This window comes from Colobus angolensis, unplaced genomic scaffold (genome assembly GCF_000951035.1).
Source record: "Colobus angolensis palliatus isolate OR3802 unplaced genomic scaffold, Cang.pa_1.0 Scaffold90, whole genome shotgun sequence".
NCBI lineage: Eukaryota > Metazoa > Chordata > Mammalia > Primates > Cercopithecidae > Colobus > Colobus angolensis.
Window position 1 is genome coordinate 8,063,554 of NW_012122932.1, and position 26,641 is coordinate 8,090,194.

Below are 26,641 nucleotides of genomic sequence, written 5' to 3' on the forward strand. Positions count from 1 at the left end.
AAAAAAAAATGCTATTTCCTGGATAGAACAAATTGTCATTTCTACATCGTATGTGAGTAGTTATGTGTTTGCCGTAATTAAAATATGGATGTTGAACTGTTTTCCCCAACTCTGGAGTAGTGGATTTAAAATATAGCCAGATTATTTTCTACACATTAGTGGTCACTGGATATTTGGGGATATAGTGAGGGTGCAACAAGTAAGATAGAAGCCAGAGACTTCTACCCCATTTTTGCCATCATCCAGCTGTGTGGTCTTGAGCATATCTCATAGTCTCTCTGGGTCTCTAAAATAAATAAGAGACATTGGGCTGTACAAACCCTAATTCCTCTCAAATCTGACACCTTGGATATCAGTGCCATCTGCTGCATTTTTACCATCCTCTCCCTACTCACGTTGTTCTTCTCCTGGCTGGACTTTGGCTTCCTCTGTCATTGGGGCCTTCATCAATTGACAAACTGTCCTTTGGTGTGAAATTCCCCAGTTGTTACTCCCAGAACCAGAGGTCCCAGCCCTTTGAGTTGACCCTAACTATTACCCAGAGACTGTTGGGAGACTTTTTATCTCTTCAAGACTTGCTCTTCAAGAACTTCTCAGAAGTGGAGGCACTGTAGCAAGATTAATGGTTCTCAAGCCTCAGCAAATAGAAGAATTACTGGGAGGTCTTATTTAAAATGCAGATTCCTGAGTCCCAGCCCCTGAGTACTCTGCTTCTGGAGAACACAGATGAAGCCTAGGAATCTGCACTTTCTTGAATCCTCCTCTCCAACCTGCAGATTTTCTGGTTGGTGCTCTAAAGGGTTTGATAAGAATCACTGGCAACTACCAAGGAAAGAAGATGGAAGTAAAAGAAATATAATATAATGTAATAAATATAATATACAAAAAAGAAATACTGACAGAATGACTAAGAGCTTGGGCTTTAGAGGCAGAGAGACCAGGATTTTAAGTCTCTGCTTTAGTCTTTACTAGGATCATGACCTTGAACAAATTATTTAGCCTCCCTGAATGTCATTACATCATCTCTAAAGGGATGATAATACTCTTTTGCCTCCCAGGATCATTGTCAGGATTGAATAAGACTATGCCTGTTACCCCACTGCTTGTAGTAAGGGATTCAGAAAAGTAGCACCTGGCATGTAGTGGACATTCAGCCCACATTTGTTTGCCTGTTTGTAGTTTTAAACTCCCTTCTATAGGCCACAGGGATTTTATATTAGCATTGCATTTGGGCGAGTCAGGCTGTGTAAGCCTGTGGAATGGATAAATCAGCAAAGAGAAATAACAGAGTACCTTAAAATCCAAGAGCAAATGATATGTTTTAGTTTTCAGATCCTGTGGCTGTTTTTGAACTTATCTTCCAACGGCCAAATCCTTTCTTAGAATGTGGGCTTAAACATCCTTTGTTTATGGAGGATCTGCCTTTCGGAAAATCAATTCCTCACATCTGTGGCTTCAGGCTTTTTGCTCAATCAGCCTCCTAACAAAGTAATTTCTCTGATTTTCAAGGGTGACCTAGTTGTACTGGTTTCAGTGAGCATTACATGGCCTTACCTGATTGTGTATAATAAAAAGGAGCTGTTTTTTTCCAGATTTGGGGCCTCAGAGAAACTCTCCTGATCTTCAGGCCTATTTCCTGTTCACCCATGTGCCAATACACCCTGTAGGTGCCTGGATACAATTTGACATCCCACTGAAATGTGTGTGTTCTAAGCATCCATTCATCATAAAGTTTAGGGGCTTCAGATACCAGGATGGGTACTTGCTCTACTAAAACGGGATCCTTAGGAAATCCCACTCAGGGATACCACTTCACTATAGGGTACTGATTTAGGGTCTCTATCTGAATAAAATATCTTGTCAAAATCCAGTCGCAAACTCTGATAAATGACTGCCCAGTGGAGAAGTTTGGGGAAAATTCTCTTACATTTTTCATCGGAGAACTGGTATTGTTGATTCAACCATCTTTTCCCATCACCATTGTTCCTACAGCAATTTTTAGACTGGGTGAAGGCACCTACTTCTCATTTCAATTTGATTTGAGTGGCCCTGCCCTGCCCCAAGTTTGTTATCCCCACTTCTGACCCTGTGTATAACTAGAATGAAAAGACTGGGCAGGAAACAAGACTAAAGGGACACAAAGTCCTGCTGATATCAAAAGTAATGTTCTAAAGTCCCAAAGAATTTATAGCTTCCCATTCCATATGCTTTTTGGAAGTTTTGCTTTAAATCCTTGTTACCCAGTTTTGACCATACTGAATCATGTTATAGCATCAGATATAGATGTAGCATCTCAGATATAGCCTCAACCCCACCACCTCTCTCCATTTCTACTGCTGAGCCCAGAGCCCAGGCCACCTTCCACACCCCACGCAGTAGCCTCCTTACCAGTCACGAGTCTTGCTATGTTCTTGTCCCTCTACAAGGCTACTTTTCCACCACAAGAGCTAGGACAATAATTTTCAAATATATATCTGGTTATATGGCTCCTTTCCTTAAAACTTTTACTGCCTTCCTGTTGCCAGTAAATATACAGCATGGCCCTCAGAGCCCTCAATGCTTCTTCCCTGTGGCATCGGCTCTCGCTCCTCTTTCTCTAGCTCATTTCTCTGCAGTTACACTGGTATCTTTGCATTCCTTGAGCACAACCTCACACTTGCCTCAAGTCACTTGCATATGCTATTCCTTTACCTGGCATTTTCTATCACTATAGTTTCATGTACTATGTGCCTCCTTGTCATTCAGGTCTCAGTCCAAGTGAAGCCACCTTGGAAAGGACATCTTTGACCAAGCATTTTTAAAGTCACTCTCACCCAGCACACAGTCACAGTTTCTTTTTTATTTGTGCTTTTCATCGTGCTTATTCCTTCTGATATATTTTTGTTAGTTGATTGATCTAGATTGAGGTTGGCAAACTTCTACCTACTGGCCAAATTCATCCCACCGCCTATTTTTGTACCGCCCATGAGCTAATGGTTACATTTACATTTTTTAATGATTGTAATAAATCAAAAGAAGACTATTTTGTGACATGTAAAAATTATGAGAGATTAAAATTTCAGTGTCCATAAAGTTTTGCTGGAACATAACTATGCTCATTTGTTTATATATTTTCTATATCCGCCTTTGCATAACAACAACAGAGATAAGTAGTGGCAACACAGACTGTATGATCCACAAAGCCAAAGATATCTACTCTCTGGCCCTTTAGGATAAAGTTTGTCAACCCCTGGTCTATATATGTATTTTCTTCATACTCCTGTACCTCCTAAATGTTCTAAAATGCCAGCTCTCTAAAAGCAAGGACCATATTTGTATTTTTATTATATTCACAGTGCCTAGAATAGACTGGCACAGAATAAGCACATATAAATAAAAGATAGTTTATTATATGACTGGGCAGTTTATCAAATGTTTCTGGGCAATCAGAGAGCACACTACGCTAGCCCATACTTCAAAAGATCTGCCAATAAGCAAGGGGGAAAAAATGCCTGCAAATTTAATAAAATAACACCTCAAGCAGAACTCAGATAAAGTTACACATACACTTATTAACTTCGAATCTTTTAAGTGTGTTAATTTAGATAATCCTAGGTGCTGTAACAGATAAACTCTGAAATCTCAGCTGTTTAATGCAAAAGACGCTTTTGTTGCTGTTGTTGTTCACTCAGTGACCACTTTTTTGGCTGAGGGTTCTGGCTAAGACTCAGGCTCATGGCCCCTCCACTGTCTACTTGGGTCTTTCTGGATTTCAACATCCAGCTAACAGATAGGAATGAAAGAAAATGGCAACTCTGCTGGAGATTTTTGGGGCATCAGCCTAGAAGAGATGCCTATCACTTCTGTTGTATTCCATCAGCCAGAACCCAGTTACTTGGCTCAACCAGAGGTAAAACAAGCTGGGAAATGTCATTGCTGGCTAGGTAGCCACTTTCCACCAACATCTCTACACCATGGAAGCAAAATGAGAATGCCTGGGAGTCAGCTAATTATCTTGGCCACAATAGATAACTTGGTCTTTAAAAATTGATTCTAAAGGATCTTATTTTTTGAGGTGAGGGGCTGTGGTTTCAGAGGCAGCCTGGAGATACCAATTTCTGAATTTGATTTGATGACTGTGCAATGTAGATCAATTGAATTTTCAGTTCTATGATCATCTCCTTTTAAGACATTATCCACTTAAAAAATCTGATCTATCATCTAGATTCATTTTTACATTCAAAGAATCTTTAGAGGTAGATGGAAAACAAGGAGATCAAAAATTATAACTGGCCCCAGGAGAAGCCCTCTCACTGTCAGAATTGTTTAAATCCTCTCCTGACTGGTGGGCCCCAATCTTTACCAACTACTAACTGATTTACTTTTAGATAGAATCAAAGTTCCTGCATATCCTCAGTAGAGAATCAAAGTGCTGTATAATAATCCAACCATTTCCCAAAGAAAGGAAAATGTGCTCTTATCTCCAAAGTGCAATGTCTCTTCAAAAATCTTTGCCAGCTTTCTTTTCATCAAACTGTGGAACCAGATTTCTCAGTCTACTAGCTTACATGAGGCATAGGCATGAGACTGAGCATCACTCAGCTCACTGACCCTGGCAATATTATGTTTTATCTCCCTACAAAAGAGTTAGAAATAAAATAGGTTTGTTTACAATTTCTAACTATTCTACTAGCTTTTGATATGAAAGTACCTAGCATATAAGCCAAGTTATACAATTTTTTTTTTAGAGATCCCAATTTAACAGTAGTGCTATAATTAATAAGTAGTGCTAGCTTTGAAGGACCACTATCCTTAAAATTTAAAATATCTTTCTAAGCCATATACATCTGTCTTACACTGATTCATCTTGCTTTTTTTCCTTATCTTGTATGAAAACCTTGGGATTTTACAGCAGTGTTTTATAATGTTTGAACCACTTACCCTGAACATTCTATATGTAAAGAAGGGTTATATTGTCAAGTGAATTTCAAAATGCTCTATAATACATGCTTCTTTTGCACATAATGTTCAATAGCAAATTGAAAACAGAAATGTCTTGTAGTATAGAAACCTGTTAACCTTCAACTAGGCATTACCCTAATGAATATCATTTTTTAGCTTACTGACAATATGAACCGTGCACTATGCTAATTGTTTTACATGCTTTAACTAATATAGTTCTCACAGCAGCCCATAAGGCAGGTACTATTGTTATATCGACTCTACAGATCAGGAACTGAGGACTACAGAGGTCAGGTAACTTGCTCAAGCTGACAGTTGGTAGTTACGAAAGCCTAGCTTTTAAACCAGGTCTGGCCTGAGGCCAGACACCAATATCTTGACCACTGGGCTCCCTCTTTTTAAAAATAATACATCTTAACACTCAGTGGCTTTTAGAGGAATTAGTTGCATGTCAAAGGAAGCAACTTCCTTTCTACTGATGGTTGTGCAGTTTGAGTAGGAATATTTAAACCTGTGGACTAATTGTGAAGACGGAAGAAGAAAGAGAGGAAGGAAAGAAGGAAGGACAGGAGGGAGGAAGGGAGAAAGGATGGATGAGAGGGAAGAAAATGAACAAGAAGGAGGAGAAAGGGAAAAGAAAACAAACAAACAAACAAAAACCTTAGCACCATCTATAGGGGGATAAATCATATTTGACAGATATTTTCCCAGGTTTGTATTGATTTTATTAAATAATATTACCTTTGAGGTCCACGAGACCTGGGTTCTATGTCCTGCCACTAATCTACTATATAACTTATTATTTTGTGAGATAATTTAATCTCCCTAAGCCTAAGTTTTCCCATCTGTAAAGCAGAGAAAAGAATCCTAAGCCTGCTTGCACTATTTGCATAGTGTAAAGATGTTATAAAAGTACTGTGGATATTTTAAAAACAAAACAATACCCAAAAAAGCAGAAAACTTTACATCATAATATACTACAAGAGTGCTTTTAAACATCTATTTTTCAGCCAGAAGGCTCCTTGTAAAAGGCAACTCTCGAGGGGAATCCCAATAGGTGAAATAGATAAAAAGCAGAGCTGACCATTGGAGCAAGGATGAGGAAGCCAGATCTCCCTCCTCTTCACTGCCCCTCACCACCTTCCATGAGTGGTGAAGGGCCCTACAAGTCTCTTACGGTTCCCTAGAACACGGTCCTTGCAAAAGTGAGGGAACTGAGACTGTCTTGAGCAAATCCTGTGATCTCTGGGCCTCTGCTTCTCCCTGTGAAAAAGGAAAAAGTTGGACAAAATAATTCTTCAGTCCCCTTCCAGTTCTGACATTCCAGAAACATGGGTTTCTGGTTCTTCTGTCGTTAGAGAGCAATGTCTCCTTCCACACTGACTAATAGCATCCCTCACAGGGAACATCATACACATGCCTGCACTGAGGGTAAACCTCCATGCAGTATCCTCAGAGACATGCTCCCCATCAGACCTCTGAACTGTCTCAGCATCGATAGGGTGCACCGTGTGCATGCTGGGTCACTGCTGTCTGGATGCATTCATTCTCTCTACAAACATTTCCTGAGCTGCTTCTCTGGGGAAAAGGTGTGCTGGACTAAGACAGGAACCCTGGAACAAGTATATTTATTTCAGTCTTGTTCATGAGAAGCTCATAGCACCATGGAGAGATGGGGACAGACACACAAACAGCTAGACCCAGGGCTCTAATGGGAATGTACACAAGGCACTCAGGGTTGTTTGGCAGCTCACTGGCATGTGGCGGGCACGGCCCTGGAGTTGGTCTCCCTGGCTCAGATCCTGACTCCACAGCTATCCCGTGGCCTTGGGAAATTTACTTCACTTTCCACATCTCACTTTCTGCATACTTAAATTGAAAAAATAATTAACTACCCACTTTGCAGGTTTTGTGAGGATGAAAGGATTTAAAACATAAAAAGCACTTTAAAAAGTCCCTGAAATGCAAGCATTCAATAAATGATAACTAATATGATTTCAAGTCCAGAGCCCAGTTCCTTCTTAGGAAGAACAGCATAGTGGCTAAACGCAGCCTCTGCAGAGAGATTGTCAGGGTTCTAGGACAAGCTCAACCACTTTGCAACTGCTTCACCTTGGGCAAATTAACATACTCCCACAAGCCAGGCAAAATGGCATGAAAACTGTTGAACACTTAGCCTCTGACATAGCAAGAGCATCATCAGTGCTGGCAATTATTGTTGTTAATGGCTACAAGATTACAGGAAAAACTATTTCCAACTGAAGGAACTGGGAAGGACATCAAGGTGAAGGTGACATTTCAGCTGACCATTTGGCAAGCGCCTCAGTTTTTATGAGCCTACGCTGAGTTCTGGCTGTTGATAGACCTGTTCATCCTTCTGCATTGCACTTCTAGTTCTCTTTCCTTTTTTCCTTTGTATATAGAGCCAGTAAAATGATCACAAAACAAAACACAATTGTCTAAAGCAAATAGAGTTTAGAGACAGAGATAAAGAGAGACAAGTATAGGAGGCATAGCTTTAGGGTGTGTGGGTGTGTGTGGGTGTGTGTATTAGTCATGTCATTCTGCTGTTTCCAAACCTTCAATGACCCCCTGTTGCCTAGAGGTGTAGTCTATACTGCTTAGCCTGGCCTTCAAAACCTCTGCTACCTATACCCAGATACCTACTGCCCTTTTGAGCTAACTCCATCTTCTACGCAGGACCCACAGAACTTAAACATCTGGTCAGATTCCTGTCTTCATATCTTGGCTCATATTCTCCCTAACCTGAAAGGTTTTGGTCCAGACTGTTCATCTCTCATGATCATAAGCCCTGATTCCTCCTGTTGCATTTTTCACTGCATAAGATCCCACACTTGGCTTTTGCTTCTCTGAACTCCTTAGGCCCACTCACTTGTCACTTCTGCGGTCATGTCATGTCTTCCCATGGTAGACCAGAGGCGTTCTCAGAGTGAGGCCTATCTCTCAGATTTCTTTGCATCTCATCAACCCTGCCTCACAACAGGCAACACTAATGTTTTAGCTCAGAGCCTTACGCACAATAGCAATTCAATTAATGTTTCTTGAAAGACCTTGGAAAATGAATTAGTATAAATAACCTACTGAAATTTGAAAAATTAATATTGTCAACCGTAATTTTTAGGCACTCCTCTATACTATCATAATAGTCTATACTTGGAGACAGAAGAAATTCTAAAAAATAAAGGATAAACAACCATCCTAGGAAGTTAAATCTAGATGGAAAAATACTGTTAACCTAAAAATAAAGTAAAATAATGTAATGTTTAAATTATATGATTCCAACTATAGCTCGGAATGAGCTCACTGAAGGGCAGGATTAGTAGACGTGGGGGAAAGAGGGGTTTGGCCCTGTGAACAACTGCAGGGAATTAAATCCCATGGTCCTGGCTTGCATTGCACAAAGCAGTCTGGCTGTGTAAACAGTTAAGCCCTTATCCCTTGGAGGGGGCAATTTCCAAACTGAACCAATTATTTTGGGGATTTTCCCTGGGGGCAAAATTGGGGGCACCTGTGCTTCTTGTTGTTTCTGTTTACCAATAAATAATAAAAACATTATGCTTCTTATTGTTTCTGCTTACCAATATTTTAGCGCTCAGTGTGTCCAATTCTTCATGAGCTCCTTACTTTTCTGTCTCTAGTATTGACTGGGTGATCCAGAGCAGGCCAGTTCAGAGGAGGCTGGCCCACCTGACATCTCCACCCTCTTCTCATTAACAGATCGGTTACTGGAATGAAGATGATAAGTTTGTCCCTGCAGCCACCGATGCCCAAGCTGGGGGCGATAATTCAAGTGTTCAGAACAGAACATACATCGTCACAACAATCCTAGTGAGTACTCAGTCCTTCATCAAGGTTACCTGGGATTCAAGCTAGGCCAGCACAAGGATTTTCCACCAGGACTGAAAGCTAGCCTTTCTTCTTGTCAAACTGTGTAATAGATAAAAGCAGCAAGTTGAAAAGGGAATGCCCTGAAAGTGAGAGGCTCTGAGTTTTCATTTTGTATCTCATAGTTTCACTCTCTCATCCTTTGCACCCTTGGGTAAGTTACTTACCTTCTCTTGAGCCAGCTTTCCCATAGTTAAAAACATGAGGGTGACACTAAATTGTTCTGGTTTTCATCCATCCTCCCTCAATAGAAGCCCTTTTCAAAGAAAGTCCAATACATAAAGTAGCTATAAGTGAAGATGCTGTAATTTTTGGTGACTGGTCATGAGAAACCTGGAGTCTGTTTAGGGTCTATTTCCCCTTCAAGATGACCCCAGAGGTATTTCCAAAAAATACAAAATCTCATGGAACATAATTTGAAAAGCTGTACACCATATCTCAGTGATGAAACATTCTTATTTTAACAAAGTTTACTTCCTTAACCCTAGAAGCTTGTAATGGGCTAAGGAGTGAAGACATTTAGAAAGTGGATTGAGGGGCTAGAGAGCCTTCCCCAGTGTTAACCAAATGTGATATTATACCATGACAAAGTCCTCCCTACCCATAGGTGAACCCATAACCCACATTCTCCTATCTCCCCATTTCTCTTCCAGGAAGATCCTTATGTGATGCTCAAGAAGAATGCCAATCAGTTTGAGGGCAATGACCGTTACGAGGGCTACTGTGTAGAGCTGGCGGCAGAGATTGCCAAGCACGTGGGCTACTCCTACCGTCTGGAGATCGTCAGTGATGGAAAATACGGAGCCCGAGACCCTGACACGAAGGCCTGGAATGGCATGGTGGGAGAGCTGGTCTATGGAGTAAGTTCACCGCACGGCGGGAAATTAGAGGGCGGAGGCAGAGGGTTTGACAGGAAATCATTTGGTGGTTGGGTGGCCCTGCCCACAGATGTCTATGAAACCCTGTAATTGAGTGTTGTTGCTGCTGAACAGATGAGTCACCCAAAATCAAATTTCTTAAGACACTCTTTGTTCAGGTTACCGGTCCCAGCTCCCTCAATCCCACTCAGAGTCTTGTGAGTTTCAGTTTATTGTTGTCCAACACAGGGGACAGCATAGCTCCAAGATCAATTTTCTTGAGGCAGACTGCTGAGTAGCCTACAAAAAGTCACTTGTGGCTCTCTCAGTATCAGTTTATTCTCTGGTATTAGATGCATCTGGATCCAACCTAACTTTCTAGTTACTTGCCTCTCTAGTTTCCTGCCCTCTCATGAAATTTCCAATTCAGTCAAATGTCCCTCACTTACTCTGTTCCCTAGAGTGCTCCCTTCCATTCTCCACCCCTAAGATCCCACTCCTTCAAAACCTGTATCAAATAGTACTTTTTTCAGGGTGTTGTTTCTTTCTTCTCATAATAGGTATGAATGTCTCTTTTAATTGTTCTCGCCTTCCCCTATAGAATTTAGTTGCTGAGTTTTTTTAATGGCTTACTCTGCCTTATATAATGGTTATCTGTGTAACAGGGGTAGATCTATTTTATCTTTATAATGCTCATCACACTTGAAATAACTCCATGCACAATTGCTATAAAATCTTCAATAAATTACAGCAGTCTTGAAAAGCTGCTGAATGCCCCACACTGTTTTAAGCATTTAGGGAATTATTGAGAAGCAAAAGATTTGATCTTTTGCTTAATACTTGATGAGGTAGAAAAGACCCCATCTTTTAACATTTTATGGGGTAGAAAAGACAATGTGAGAAAGTGGTAAAAGGTAGTATAGAATAAGCAGTCTACATTGTATGGCTCAGCTAAGGGCTAACTAGAGTTTGTCTAGCCCTCAGTGGGGATGTGAAACTTGAAAAAGGTCCATATTTAAACAGACAGAGAGACCAGGCATGGCGGCTCATACTTGTAATCCCAGCACTTTGGAGATGAAGGCAGGCGGATCACCTGAGGTCAGGAGTTTGAGACTAGCTTGGCAAGCATGGTGAAACCCTATCTCTACTAAAAATACAAAAATTAACTGGGTGTGGTGGCAGGCACCTGTAATCCCAGCTACTTGGGAGACTGAGGTAGGAGATTCACTTGAACCCAGGAGGCAGAAGTTGCAGTGAGCCAAGACCATGCCATTGCACTCCAGCCTGGGTGACAAGAGCAAAACTCTGTCTCAAAAATAGTAATAATAAACAGATGAGAGAAAAGAAGCCCAGGAATTTTTAAAATATAAACAATAGGATGGTGGTGGAAATAAGTAAGGTGTAAGAGGAGAATGAGAAAACGCATGGTCTTTGTTGAGGACTTGGGTTGAAGAGTAGTCAGGGATACATTTAAGTAAAAAATAACAAGAGGAAGAGTGTGGATGGTTCAGTAGGCATTGGGAGATCACGAAGGTATTTGAGTAGAGAGACAACAAAAGGCAATGGAAGAGGCCTCCAGCTGCCTTGTGCAGGGAAGGGACCAACATGGCTTCACTCACAGAAACTAAAGCATATGGCAAGCCCCAGGTCAATGTTAAGTGCTCATAAGAACAAGCAGCCACTGAGGAGGATGATAAATCTTCTTGTTTCATATCAGGGCAAGAGGAGCCATGATGGCCATGAGAGACATACAAAGGGAATTCAAAGAAGAAAAAGATGGAATAAAGGAAATCTTCCTCAGGGAGGTGGCTTTCGAGATGATATGTGAAGGTGGTTATTGAGTTGGGGAAAGGGATGTGCTTCTCCCCTTTCTTATTCCCTTTACCGCCTCTCACTTTGGGAAGCTCCATGGACAAAAGGTAGAGAACTGGATGGTACATGCTGCATCTAGAGGCTGGTTTCCATGGGAACTCCCAACAAGCTCTTAAGGTCATCCCCATGGCAACTGCTGTGCACTTTTCACCTTCTCTAGCATTTATCTTCACCTTCACCTCATGTAATGTGGTTTGCTTGGTTAAAAGTCTGCAGTGTGGGCAGAACAATGCCAGGATCACCCCCAGTAGCCAACACAGCCGGTGGTGAGTCACTGGCACAGCAGGGCTCAGGCCAGCTGGAGTTACCTGTGGGTGCCTCAGCAGCCAGCCCTGCCCCAGTAGCCTCCTCTTTATCAGGCCTGTTCCTCTGCCAAGTAAAAAATGTGTTCTGGCTGGGTGTGGTGGCTCACGCCTGTAATCCCAGCACTTTGGGAGGCCACAGGGTCAGGCGGGAGGATCAGAAGGTCAGGAGATCAAGACCATCCTGGCTAACACAATGAAACCCCGTCTCTACTAAAAATACAAAAAATTAGCTGGACATGGTGGCAGGTGTCTGTAGTCCCAGCTACTCAGGAGGCTGAGGCAGGAGAATGGCATGAACCTGGGAGGCAGAGCTTGCAGTGAGCCGAGATCGTGCCACTGCACTCCAGCCTGGGCGACAAAGCAAGACTCTGTCTCAAAAGAAAAAAAAAAACAACTGTGTTCTGAAGACTCTGTGATGGCCCCAATCAGATGTTCAGCCTTTCTTTTTAGTTTGGCTTTCCTTTTCTGTTCCCTTGGGGAAGAACTGAGTGATTTGGAGAAGTATCTCTCAACCACCAACCACTAGAGATCAGGAAAAAATCATCTGAAGGCCTCCAAATTTATTCTTTCTGTGGCTTTCTAAATAACTAAGTCAATCAGGGTCTCTCTTATCTTCCTTTTGCTCCCTCTTGTTCACGTCAACAATGATAGTAGTCACATTTCATTGTGTGGCATGTGCCAGGTGCTATGCTGAATACTTTACTCACATTCTTTCATTTACTCTGCATATCGGCTCCATGAGGTGGGTAAGATTACTGTTTACATTTTATAGATGAGGACACTGAGGCCCTCTACGTTAGATAATTTGGCATAGGAAACACAGCGAGTGAAAGCAGAGTCAGAACATGCAGCTCTGGCTTTTGTACTCCATGCTGGGACATACTGCCTCTGTAGAAATCACACCATCCAAATGCTAGGCGGTAAAGCCAATATTAACTGAGAGAACAGCAAATGTCTGCATTTGCAGATGCCATATGCTGCAAATGAAGTTTCTGCTCCTCACATGGTATATCTTGGTGCCTCCTTCACAGCTGTCTTTCCTGTCTGTCCTTTGCCTTGGTGAAGCAGAAAGAGAATGAGCTTTGCAGACAGACACCTGGATTTGAGTTCCAACTCTGCCAACTTGCTGGCCACATGACTTCTCTGGGGCCACCCCTGTGAAACAAGGAGCGTGAATTCTTCACCACAGGCTGTGATGGGGAATATTCATCTATGCAGTGCCTGGTCAGAGCAGATCTCCATTTCTGATAGTTTTATTCACTTTATGCTTTTTTCTACCACATGAAAACTATACGCTGTTTTCCCAGGATAGTTTCTAGACGTCACATATTTTGTTTTGGGATCTGCTAGGTCAGTGATTCTAGAGGTGTGGTCTCTGGACCAACAGCATTAGCATCACCTGGGAACCTATTAGAAATGCGGATTCTCACATCTCACCCCAGGCCCACTGAATCTAGAAACTCTGGCATGTGTCTTTAAAAGCCCTCCTGGTGACTCTGCTACACACTCAAGTTTGAGAACCATTGTCGCAAGATGTCAGTTTAAGAAAGTAATTTTGAGTGCTCACACTTCACAGTACTCTCATGTATTTTGAATTATCTTGACCCTCACAAAACAAGACTGTGAAATTGGTAAAACAAGAATTATTATGCCTGTTTTTAGAATGAGGAAATTGACATCCAAAAAGACAACTGTTTCATTTGAGGCAACAGAATCAGCGAGTTGTAGAGAAGAGCAGTCTGGTCTGAAATCCCCTATGACCTCCACTACCCAGTGAAGCTCCAGTGAGAACCTCAGTTATTGGTGGTGGAAATCAACTTCTGAGGCCTCTCAGTTGATATTAACCAAGCTAAAATACTACTGCTTTGCACAAACAACGTTCCCTCCCTAGATATGAGTTTCTTATCTGTAAAATGAAGTAGTTGAACTTACCATCATCCAGTATGTGTGTATCCTGCATACATGGGTACCTCTTGATACTTAGGAAGATGAATGACCCATGGCCAAATAGTTCTGGAAATGCTACATTCTACTTACCGCTCTTGGAAATTCTCAGTGCATTGTGGTCATGTAAACGTTCTGGGAAGTCCTGCCCCGAACATGTTTATTTTTATGTTATTTTCATGTTATTAACCATCCTTCCAGAAATAATGTTCTATTGAACACATTTTTGAACAACAAAATGAACTAAGCTTTAGGACAATATGGAACAGGTCAAGTGCTGTGGCTCACACCTGTAATCCCAGCACTTTGGGAGGCCCAGGCGGGCAGATCACTTGAGGCCAGGAGTTTGAGACCAGCCTGGCCAACATGGCGAAACCTCTACTAAAAATACAAAAAAATTAACTGGGCATCATGGCACATCCCTGTAATCCCAGCTACTCAGAAGGCTGAGGCATGAGCATTGCTTGAACCCAGGAGACAGAGGTTGCAGAGCCAAGATCACACCACTGCACTCCAGCCTGGGCATCAAGGCAAGACCCTGTCCCAAAAAAAAGGCAATATGGATCAATGATTTCCAGTCTATGATCTCTTATTAAATCACATTAGGAAGCATCCAACAAATCCTTGTGATATCATTTATCCCTTTCAGAGCTGGTCTTCATCCACCTCCCTTCTGGATAAGCTGTGGTCAATTCCTCCAAGTCGTTTCCATTAGTTTTCTCCCCCATTCTTTTTCTGTTGGTTTACAAACAAAAAAGTAAATACCTTCTCCCTTACAGTGTCTTGTGTTTGTAAAAATTATCAAGATTTATGCAGTGGGTATTAGGGGAAAAAACAGAATTACTGTGAAATTTACACTGGACTTCAAGTTGATTAATGGAAAGTTTCTTTCTACAAGTGAGAACTTAATTCATCCTGAAACCAGGATTTCTATTCCACTTAAAGCACTTTCTCAATAATCCCAGACAATGAAAGTAACCAGAGGAAATCTCTAAGCAACAGCCAGCTGGGGAGTGGGCAGGGCCCTGATCTGCACAGCATCTGTCACCAGCTTCACATCTGTACTGTTATATAGCATAAGAGAAAGACATTTGCCTTGAACAGACCTGCATAGCATGTCTCTTGTCTCAGAAATGAATGCCATGGCATCTGTCCTTGGAAATCGTCTTAGGTTTCCAGGATCTCTTGATCTCAGGCCAACAGGAGCAGTGGATTTCTATTGAGTAGATGCCAGTGCTTCTGCCATTGGAGAGAGGTAGGAAAGACAGGAGAGCAAGGCATGGTTGGTGATTGCATGTGCTGGGTGCCTAAGGATGAATATTTCTTTTTGTTTGTTTTAGTGTTTTGTTTTGTTTTTTTACAAAAGAAAAGGTTTAATTGGACTTATAGTTCTACATGTCTGTGGAAGCCTTGCAATCATAGTGAAAGGCAAGGAACAGCAAGTCACATCTTACTTCAATGGCAGCAGGCAAAGAGAGAGCTTGTGCAGGAAAATTCTCCCTTACAATAAACATCAGATCTCGTGAGACTTACTATCACGAGAACAGCTTGGGAAAGACCTGCCCCAACGATTCAATTACCTCCCACTGGGTCCCTTCCACATGATATGGGACACAGCAAACCATATCATTCTCTCCTGGCCCCTCCCAAATCTCATGTCCTCACATTTCAAAACCAATCATACCTTCCCAACAGTCCCCCAAAGGCTTAACTCATTTCAGCATTAATTCAAAAGTCTACAGTCCAAAGTCTCATCTAAGATAAGGCAAGTCCCTTCCACCTATGAGCCTGTAAAATCAAAAGCAAGTTAGTTGGCCAGGCACAATGGTTCACACCTACAATCCCAGCACTTTGGGAGGCCAAGGTGACCGCATCACTTTAGGTCAGGAGTCCAAGACCAGCCTGGCCATCATGGTGAAACCTCATCTCTGCTAAAAATACAGAAATTATCCAGGCATGGTGGTACAAGCCTGTGGCCCCAGCTACTCGGAGACTGAGGCAGGAGAATTGCTTGAACCCGGGAGGCAGAAGTTGCAGTGAGCCATGATGGTGCCACTGCACTCCAGCCTGGGCAACAGAGTGAGACTCTGTCTAAAAAAAAAATAAGTAAATAAATAAAATAAAATCTGAAAAACAAAGCAAGTTAGTTACTTTCTAGATACAATGGGGGTATAGGCATTGGATAAATAAAGCCATTCTAAATGGGAGACATTGGCCAAAACAAAGAGGCTACAGGCCCCATGCCAGTCTGAAATCCAGTGGGACAGTCAAATCTTAAAGCTCCAAAATGATCTCTTTTGACTCCACGTCTCACATCCAGGTCACGCTGATGTAAGTGGTGGGTTCCCATGGTCTTGGGCAGCTATGCCCCTGTGGCTTTACAGAGTACAGCCTCCCTCCTGGCTGCTTTCATAGGCTAGTGTTGAGTGTCTGTGGCTTTTCCAGGCTCACAGCGCAAGTTGTCAGTGGATCTACTATTCTGGGATCTGGAGTATAGTGGCCCTCTTCTCACAGCTCCACTAAGGAGGTGCCGAAGTAGGGACACTTTAACCCCACATATCTCTTCTGCACTGCCCTAGCAGAGGTTCTCCATGAGGGCCCCACCCCTGCAGCAGACTTTTGCCTGGGCATCCAGGTGTTTCCATACATCTTCTGAGATCTAGGCAGAGGTTACCAAACCACAATTCATGACTTCTGTGTGCCCACAGGCTCAATGCCACATGGAAGCTGCCAAGGCTTGGGGCTACCACCTTCTGAAGTAACAACCCAAGCTGTACCTTGGCACCTTTTAGTCATGGATGGAGTGGCTGGGACACAGGGCACCAAGTCCTTAGACTGCACACAGCACAGGGTCCCTGGGCCTCGCCCACAAAACAATTTTCTCCTAAGTTTTTGGGCCTGTGGTGGGAGGGGCTGCTGTGAAGACCTCTGACATACTCTGGAGACATTTTCCCCATTGTCTTGGGGATTAACATTTGGCTCCTCGTTACTTATGTAAATTTCTCCAGCTGCTTTAATTTCTCCTCAGAAAATGGGTTTTTTTTTTTCTATCACATTGTCAGGCTGCAAATTTTCCAAATTTTTATGCTCAGCTTCCTGTATAAAACTGGGTGCCTTTAACAGCACCCAAATTACCTCTTGAATACTTTGCTGCTTAGAAATTTGTTCCACCAGAATCCTAAATCATCTCTCTGAAGTTCAAAGTTCTACAAATCTCTAGGGAAGGGGCAAAATGCTGCCAGTCTCTTTGCTAAAACATAGCAAGCGTCACCTTTGCTCCAGCTCCCAACAAATTCTTCCTCTCCATCTGAGACCACCTCTACCTAGACTTTATTGTCCTTATTGCTATCAGCATTTTGGGCAAAGCCATTCAACAAGTCTTTAGGAAGTTCCAAACTTTCCCACATTTTCCTGTCTTCTTCTGAGCCCTCCAAACTGTTCCAGCCTTTGGAGTTTGGATGAATATTTCTTGCAACCTTTTTATGTTTATCTGCATGCTGGATTTGAAATTTAAAAACTGTATTATATATGTATTTCTTAGACTTCTTCCTGAAGAAGAAAATAACTGCAATACTACTTTACCTTTTCATCACAGGCTATTATTCCCATGGTTCCCTCCTCCTGGAATGTTGTTCCACGCCAGAGCAACCTGTCAAAATCCTACCCCTCTTTCTTTGCCTACTTTATATGCCACCTCTTCCAGAATGCAGTCCCTTATCTCCACAGCCAGAATGAATCCCTCCCTGGTCTCTGGTAGTACTCTGTATATCTTGGATAACACATACCCTTTCCACCTTGTAGACTGGAAAATTGTTTGCATGTTTCTATGTCTCCTACTAATTTGTAATTTCCTGATGGTGAGGACCATAGTCTACCTACAACTTTCAGTCTGGAGATTGCACACAGTAAGTGTTCAATAAATGTCGATTTAGTTAAATTTGCCTTTAGTAAGGACTGTCTTGGTTGCAGGAAAAAGAAACCCAATTCAAACTGGCTTAGGCAAACTGAAGTATTGGCTCATGTTCTTGGATTCCTCTGTGTCAATACAGAGGGATGTATTGACACAAGTTCTAGGGAATCCAGGGTAAGCCCTGAATTTACAGTGGCCCAAATTATGACATCAGAGGTCATCCTCTGAATCTTTCAGGACTAGTTCTCAGTAAACCCATTTGAATCCTATGTCATCTCTGAGTGGATGATTCTGGCCAGGGGAGTGGGGTACATGGATTGGCTGGGACCTGGGTTACCTGCTTCCCCATGTAGCCAGAGGGATCAGCCTCATTCCCACCTGTAGGACCGAGAGTGGGGCAAGAATGGTTCCCCTGCCAGAGAAAGTAGGGGGAGCTGCTGAGCGAGCAAAAACAGCAGGTATCACAACACCTTCCTTCTTGTAGTATGAGGAAGATGCCTCTAACATTCAGAACTGTCAAATAATTAGAAAATCTCTTGTAAGATATTGAGCTGACCATCCATTCATCAAAAATAGTTTACAGAGTAGGAGGGGCTGGACTTCAAAGATTCCTTCCCACTCTCATATCCTTTAAGACACAAAAGAATAGTCACAATAAGAAGACAAACAAGAGAATGAAAAGGGCTGCTGAGCTCACCTGCATTTTTTTTTTTTTTTTTTTTTTCAGAGAGCAGATGTGGCTGTGGCTCCCTTAACTATCACTTTGGTCCGGGAAGAAGTTATAGATTTCTCCAAACCATTTATGAGTTTGGGGATCTCCATCATGATTAAAAAACCACAGAAATCCAAGCCGGGCGTCTTCTCCTTCCTTGATCCTTTGGCTTATGAGATTTGGATGTGCATTGTTTTTGCCTACATTGGAGTGAGTGTCGTCCTCTTCCTGGTCAGCCGCTTCAGTCCCTATGAATGGCACAGTGAAGAGTTTGAAGAAGGACGGGACCAGACAACCAGTGACCAGTCCAATGAGTTTGGGATATTCAACAGTTTGTGGTTCTCTCTGGGAGCCTTCATGCAGCAAGGATGTGACATTTCTCCCAGGTCAGTCAGCTCTTCTCAATCCCTTTGCCTAATGCTATGGTTTTGTTTTTGTTTGTTTTTGTTGGTTTGTTTTTAAAAAAAAAAAAAAAATACTGGAAAGTAAAGAGATGAATTATTTCAGACTCCACTGAAGTAATTATTCAACTATTCTTTACAGTCAACTGTCCATTGCATGCTGTGGATTATCTGGATCATCCTGTGGCTGGGCCATTTCTGTCTGCTGTATGGTTGATGTGCTCTGTCAAGGTTAATAGGCATAATTATGACTGATGCGTTGTAGCTGAAAGGTACGGAGGAAAGAAGGGAGCAATGTGTGGTACAACTAACACTTATGAAGCATCTACCAAATGCCAAGCAAGGTTCTTAGTTCCGTGCATGCCTTATCTCATTGAGTCCTTACAGGAACATAAGGTGGTACTCCCATCGTGTCTCTTTTTACAAATGAGGAACCACAGAAATGTTGACTATCTTGCCAGTGTTATACAGTTAGTAGGCAAGTGAGCTGAGATTCAGAACGCTGTCCTTTACTACTTCTGCATGGTGGGAAGAGCACTGGACTATGAGTAAGTTCTAGCACTGGTTCTAGCACATGGGTCCTTTATGGGGCCCTCAGAAAGTCACCTCACCCTAGTAGATGTTGGCATCTTCATCTTCACAAGAAAAAGATTCTCCTTTTCTTTGGTTCTGAGTAAGACTCTGGAAAAATCTAGTTTCAGTAATGATGTAAATTTGTTTCTTGTGATTAAAAAATGGAATTTCAGGCCAGGCATGGTGGCTCATGCCTGTAATCCCAGCACTTTGGGAGGCCAAGGCAGGTGGATCACTTGAGATCAGGAGTTTGAGACCAGTCTGGCCAACATGGTGAAACCCTGTCTCTACTAAAAATACAAAATATAAAAAATAAATAAAAGTAAAATTAGCCGGGTGTGGTGGCAGGTGCCTGTAATCCCAGCTACTTTAGGAGGTTGAGGTGAGAGGATCACCTGCACCCGGGAGGCAGAGGTTGCAATAAGCCAAGATCGTGCCACTGCACTCCAGCCTGGGTGACAGAGTGAGACTCAGTCTTAAAAAAAAAAAAATAGAAAAAGAAAATGGAATTTCTCAGTGGTGCCTCTGATATCACATTGAAAACACTCAGGTAACCAAATCAGTGGGATTTTAGCCCCCAATATGGAATCAGAATAGTGACTGAAGCTAAGAAAAGAGAAAGGGTGGACAGGAAAGAGTGGGGGAAAAGGTAGGAAAGCTGCCAGGCTAGACCAAGTCCCACATTTACTGACCTCCTGTTCTTTTGACTATATTCTGGATGTGCATGCCACAATACCCCACCAATCTGCCTGATAAATAAGCACTGAGTCTATTTCCTTTTACAGTTGCTTAATGTCTATGAGCTCTTTTTCCAGTAGGCACTCTCTTAGATTACCAAATTTCAAAAGCCTACAGGGAGTCATGGCTCAGAATTTGGCCTCCCTGGATAGATCTGGAGACATAAGTGCATAATATCAAGGTCTCACAGACATGTCCTGGAGGCATCTTTACCACCCATCTACGTTTTGCATTTCAGTGTCAATGAGGACCAATATTCCTAAGCGGCAATGGAGTAAATTCTTTCTAACAAGCTTCCCTCAGGACTTATTTTGCCTGCTGTATAACTTAGAAAGTCTCATCGTTCATTATAATCTTGTTTTTCTTTAAATAAGAAGACAGTGGGGGGTGGGGGGGCGCGTGGGAGAGGAGGTGTGAGACTGGCTGCTTGGCCAATACTGGCAAACACATGGTGAAGAGTAGAAAGAACCAAGCAGGGGAAGGGCTTGCTTAAAAATAAATCGGGCCCGTGGATAAACAGTGGGAAGAAACAATTCCTAACTAGTCAGTATAATGTATGGCCATCACAACATACAGGTGTCAGAAAAGACCCACGAACTTGTTTTTTCTCCTTTATTTCCTTCATCAGTGAGCATCTCATCTTTTCATAGCACCTTTATGCTGTGATCTCAGGGTGTGTTTTCTTTCTCCCCACTATTCCTCCAGGGGTTTCAATCTTGTGGTCCATAAACTGAATCTTCGGTCAGACATGTTTTTGTTTAATCTGTGCAGAATTTGGCAATGGTTGTCCAAAACTGAGTGGTAGCTGTCCTCTTGAACAGGTCCGCGCATTCAAGGTTCACCCCAGCTCCAACCTGACCTTCTTTGTTCCTGTGTTATTCAGCTGGTCCCAGAGGGTGTTTGAGTTTGTGACCTCTGGCTGCAAGACGGTTTTCAAACTATGCTTTCTGGACTTTTGAGGGTTCCAGTAGTGTATCGTAGGAGTTGACATGGAGTGAAGAGGAAACTGAACAACATACCCAGCCTCCCTCCTCCCTGATTTTAATAAAACAACTCCACTCTATGCCTCTTTTTCATTAATAAAATGGAAATAACAGTTCCTACCTCAAATGTCGTTGGAAAGTTTAAAAGTATGTATAGAACGTGTAACACAGTACCCAGCCTTCACACAGGAAGTGCTACAACTGGATGCTTTTTTTTTTTATTATGTTATTGATTTTTTTAATTGGATTTTGTCTAAACTTCACTGGAAGAAACAATGCCACCATGGCTCACACTGATTTGAAAGCCTAATACCTTCTTCTCGAGAAGTCCATTAACAAAGCAGAAATAGCCAGTGGTTTACTCCAGAGACCAGCAATATCTGGATTCCTAAGGCTTCTTCTCATAGGAACTGGGAGGAAGGGTTGTTGACTTTGGCTGAAAGGTCGGACAGACACAAGGGTGAACTGCCAGAGTAAGTTAGAACTTTGATCCACTTGAGATGGACTTTTTAATCAAGCCAACCTTGGTTAATCCCAGAGTTTAGGAGCCTGTAAAATATCCCTTGAGAGTGAGAATGTATCAAAATGTTTCTTGGAAATATATGTAGAAGAGAAGAGACGTGTACTTCATCTTACCTTGAACCAGACAAAAAGACAAGGTTGCTAAGACAGTGATCAAAGTTATAGACTAAGCAGACAATGAAAAACATCAATAGAAACTTTTGTTGTCATTACTGTTTATATATTTCCTGATGAAGTCAGTAAGTTTCATGACCTTCTGATATGCACAGTACTATGTTAGACACCCTGGGTGCTACAGTAGAAGGGGCTTAAAGCTGACATTCATCCAACATCCTTTCAAATGAGCTTCAATTAACTGATCTTGCTGCTTATTTAAAGAAAATGTCATAAACCCTTACTAACTTAGAATTTGTGGAAATCAATTTCATCTGAATTGCATGTGTCTGCGCTTAGCCACAAGTAGCTTTAACTCTTTCTAATCTCTTCAAAATTGATGTTAATGTCTAGTAACCAAAAACCAACAAAATGTGGCCAAGTGTAATTATCTGCAAATAACATCAAAACCTGACCACAGTAATATGGTAAAGATAAAGATAACCCAGTAAAGAGTGTTATCTTTCTCATATGTAAGAAAGTGGTAGCAGGTAGTGGCTTGTGGTGCAATCCAGATTGGCCATTCTGCAACTATCTTGGCCTTTTCTTCTTGTTCATAAGATGGCAGTTCCCAAATATTGTGTCCATGTTCAAACAGCATGAAGGAAAAAAAGTGTTGCCATCTATTTCTGTCTTTTTGGATCAGAAGAACAAAAGCTTAACAAAATACTCTCCAACCCACACAGATGTCTGCTTCTTTCTCATTGGTCAGGACAGTGGCCATGATTATTTCTAGTGGCAAGAGAGGCTGAGAAGGCAAGAATTTAGGTTTCCAAGCCTCTAGAGTAGGCAGGGTAGGAATCGATATTGGGGGAATCAACTGACAATATTGGCCACTGTGCCTAAAGTCAATGTTTTCTGCACTGGAATCCAGAATTAGCACAGTCAATGGTGTATGCCAGCGAATGCTAGTGAAATGCTTTAAAGACTCCTCCACCCACCCTTTGAAATGTATATTCAATAAATTGGTTTATATAACCCATTTTAACAGTGAAAGTTAAAAACCACTTCAACTATGATCACAGATTACAATTTTTTATTTAATTAAGTTGTTGGTGAGATTAAAAAGGGACCCATGAATTCACTTTTAGGCCTGCTTCTTTCCTGTTCAAAAATAAAGAAAAAAAAAAACCTTTTTTAAAACTCAGTCACCCAGGCTGGAGTGTAGTGGTACAATCTCGGCTCACTGCATAACTTGACATCATAGCTTGACCTTCTGGGCTCAAGCTATCCTCCCACCTCAACCTCGTGAGTAGCTGGGACTACAGGCACAAGCCTCCACACCCAGCTAATTTTTGTATTTTTTATATAGATGTGGTTTCCCTATGCTGCCCAGGCTGGTCTTGAACTCCTGAACCCAAGTGATCTGCCTACCTCAGCCTCCTGCAGTGCTGGGATTACAGGCATGAGCCACTGTGCCCAGCCCAAAGACCTATTTTTAATAGATATTTTAGATTTTGAGGAGTATGTTAAAGAAGGAATAAAAATCATCACAGACAAAATTTATCTTTAGCTCCCCCAACTTTCATTTCTGGTCCATTTCCCGTCCATTTTCCTGTATGTGTGGTCAAGATCATTCATTTATTCAACAGATACTGCTAACTGCTTACGACATGCAGGGCATGGCTCTAGGTGCTGAGGATATGAAGATATATTGATGTTGGAGTGTGGAGGGCAGGAGCCTTTGCTTCAAGGAACTGGCAGTATAGTGATATAAGAGACATTAAACAAACATTCGTGAATGTGTAAGTCGGGATGTGCTATGAATAAAATGAACCTGCTGTTGCAATAGATAATACAAAAAGTGGAATTAAACAAGTCTTACTTGGAGTGTTCTGAGAAGGTTTCTCTGAAGAGCTGATGGGTGAGAATGAACTAGACTTGTACAGAGCTAAGAGACATAAATAGCCACACGCAAAGGCTCTCAGGTGAAAAAGAGTTTAGTGCTCTCGAGAACTGGAGGAGTGACCAGTGTGTCTGGCTTACTGTGAATCAAGAGGACAGGGGTTTGAGATAACATTGGAGGAAGAGGCAGAGGCCCGTGCAGAGCCCTGTGGTCACATTTTAAATTTCATGTTTTATTGTAAATGCAATAGAAGACCATTGGAGGGTTTTAAGCAAGGGAAGGATTGATTTGTATGCTAAAATACCACTCTGGGGAGCTATGAGGAAAATGAATTGGGGCAGAGAAGAGTCCAGAGTGGAAGCAGAGGGACCAAGCAAGAGGCTCTCACAGCCATGGTGGGGAAATTACAGTGATGGAAATTATAATGATGGTCATCGACATGGATTTATGGTTCACTCTGAGACTAGAATTGACAGGACTTGCTGATGTATTGGATCTATGAGGATGAGTGGGGGAGGAATCAAGGGTGAGTCCAAGGGGGAGGAAGCATTTGGAAAACATGGAACTACAGTGCCAGGGACTATTAGCTCTGGGCAGGATCAATAGGATGCTCTAGTTTACCCACCCCATGTTACACATGAGGAAACTGAGGCCAGAGAGGGGAGGAAAGGCATTTTCTCTAAGATCACCCAGGTGATACCTATGGCTGGTTGGTGCCCAATCCAGTGCTACCCTAGTGTGCAGTCTCAGCCCAAGGCTCCTTTGCCTTCGAATGAACTGAGAGTAAGCTTCTTCAGCTTATTGCACCCACGGCCCCACTTCCCCAATGGCTTCTCCACGGTATCAGTATTTTTCTGGGTTCAGGTGACCTTAATAAGAGAATGAGAGGATGTTAGAGGGTGCTAGGGGACTAGAGGAAAATGGCAAATTATGACTTTAGCTTTCAGAATTCTCTCTTTTATTCTTGATCATAAACTGTATTGGAATGTGTAATAATTGTCTCCACCTGATGGAGATGATTACTCCCGGGAGAAGAAGTCTCAGGCAGGGAAGCGATGGCCCTTTGGAGATCTCCTGGAGCCTGATATCATAACCTCCTCCCTCCACTAATTTGTTTATTTATTTAATTTTTTCCAAGACAGAGTCTTGCTCTGTTGCCCGGAGCTTGAGTGCAATGGCATGATCTCAGCTCACTGCGACCTCCACCTCCCAGGTTCAAGCAGTTCTCTTGTCTCAGCCTCCCCGGTAGCTGGGATTACAGGCACGTGCCACCATGCCCAGCTAATTTTTGTGTTTTTAGTAGAGATGGGGTTTCACCATGTTGGCCAGACTGGTCTTGAACTCCTGACCTTGTGATCCGCCCACCTCAGCCTCCCAAAGTGCTGGGATTACAGGCGTGAGCCACTGTGCCCAGCCTTGTTGAGGGCCTTTTAACTGACTCACCATAGAAAGACATTGGCCAATGAGGACAGCCCAAGCCAATAACCAATGATAGCCTGACCTTTGCATTCACACACTAGTTTCATAGCAACCAGAATGCCTCTGGCACTGAGAGTCTATGAGAAACCTTCCTCTTTCCACCTCCTGCTCTCTGTCCTCCCCTCCCAGCAAGAGCTGTGCAAACCCATTTCTCTTGCTCATCTTGATGTCACTGGAGTATTGTGGGGAAGAGAAAGAGCCTGAAAGTAAATATTGAGGCAAGTTGATGAAGGCAGCCTGAAATTGTGAAACATTTCTCATTTTGAAAAGGCAAACCTCATTTAGGCCACAGGTTCATTTCTACAAGGAACAGTGTCACAAGGATGTGTCAAAAATGATGAGCAGGAAATGTGCAATAGATAATCTGGGTCTTGGGAGTAGGCATGGGGGTTTCTGCTGGGACCCTCTGCGTCAGAATCACCTGGGATATTTGTCCAAATGCGGATTCTAAGACTGTATTTCAGCTCTCTAGAATTTGAGGCTGGAGGGAAAGTTCTACATGTTTCATAAGCCTCTCCACCCACCTCTGCCCCAGGGCTGATGAGCATTAAAGTTGGAAGTCATTGAACTAGCATGCTGTCCAGGGAAGTCAGCTTAAAAATATGAAAAGCAAGGCCCATAGGGCAGCTAGAAATTATGCTAGTCAAAAGCCTTAAACATGGAGCCCAGAGTCTGCTGGCTCACTACCCTATAGTATGTTACTTGCTGGGTGAGCAAGGCCCTTGGCACTGGGGGTTGACTGTGGCCTTCAAAGCAGGGGCCTGGCTGTCCTGATGGCCCTGCCTTCTGCAGGCCAAGCCAGCAAGAGGAACTTACCAAGGGTTTCACCGGCGTATTTCCCCCTTGACTGTGTTTTCTTCTCCATTAGCAAGCAACACCGACACAAAGGGACTGTCCCAGGTGAAGTGATTCTGCAGTCATGGCAGGTGTGAAGTGTGCATGGACTGTGTAGGGGTGGCCCCCATCATGGGGGATGGGGTGTGGAACTCCAGATCAATGGCTCCTACTTTTTCCATTTTAATCTTCTGCTACCTGATGGTGAGACCCAGAACCAGGTTCTGCTACTGAGCAGTTTTACAGACCTTTGAGAAGAAGAGTAGAAGTTTCACAAGCTCCAAAAGCAGCACGGAAGTGTTAAAATGAGTGCAGTGACAGGAGAATAAAAGCCTTCACTGGATATGCAAATGCAACCATCATTTTCTGTGTCTCAGCCAGCAGTTCTGGCCATCAGCAAAGGGGAAGCATAATTGCTCTCTCTAGATTGTTCTGGAAGTTTATACTTTGAACAGTTTAATTGAGGGAGAGATTTTTTTTTCTCCAAAATTACAATAGGGAAATTTTCAGAAAGTTTTTCACAGAGCTGAAAGGGATGTTGAGTACCAATTATTCATTTATTTATTCATTAAGTATTTCTTTAGCAACTGTTATTTAACAAACATTGTTCAAGGTACTGTGAGAGACATCACAGAACATAGCAGACAAAAGCTCCTACTCTCCTG

General features: G+C 42.5%; 1 protein-coding gene across 6 annotated transcripts in view; it reads left to right on the top strand.

The window, feature by feature from the left end:
- The window catches only part of GRIA1 (glutamate receptor, ionotropic, AMPA 1), a 335,531-nt gene that overhangs the window by 210,069 nt on the left and 98,821 nt on the right, over positions 1-26,641 (top strand). For all 6 annotated transcript variants that reach the window (XM_011931636.1, XM_011931637.1, XM_011931641.1 and 3 more), the window contains 3 exons: positions 8,680-8,790; positions 9,501-9,707; positions 18,463-18,833. In XM_011931636.1, coding sequence (XP_011787026.1) covers positions 8,680-8,790; positions 9,501-9,707; positions 18,463-18,833 — 689 coding nt within the window. The remainder of the gene's footprint in view (positions 1-8,679; positions 8,791-9,500; positions 9,708-18,462; positions 18,834-26,641) is intronic.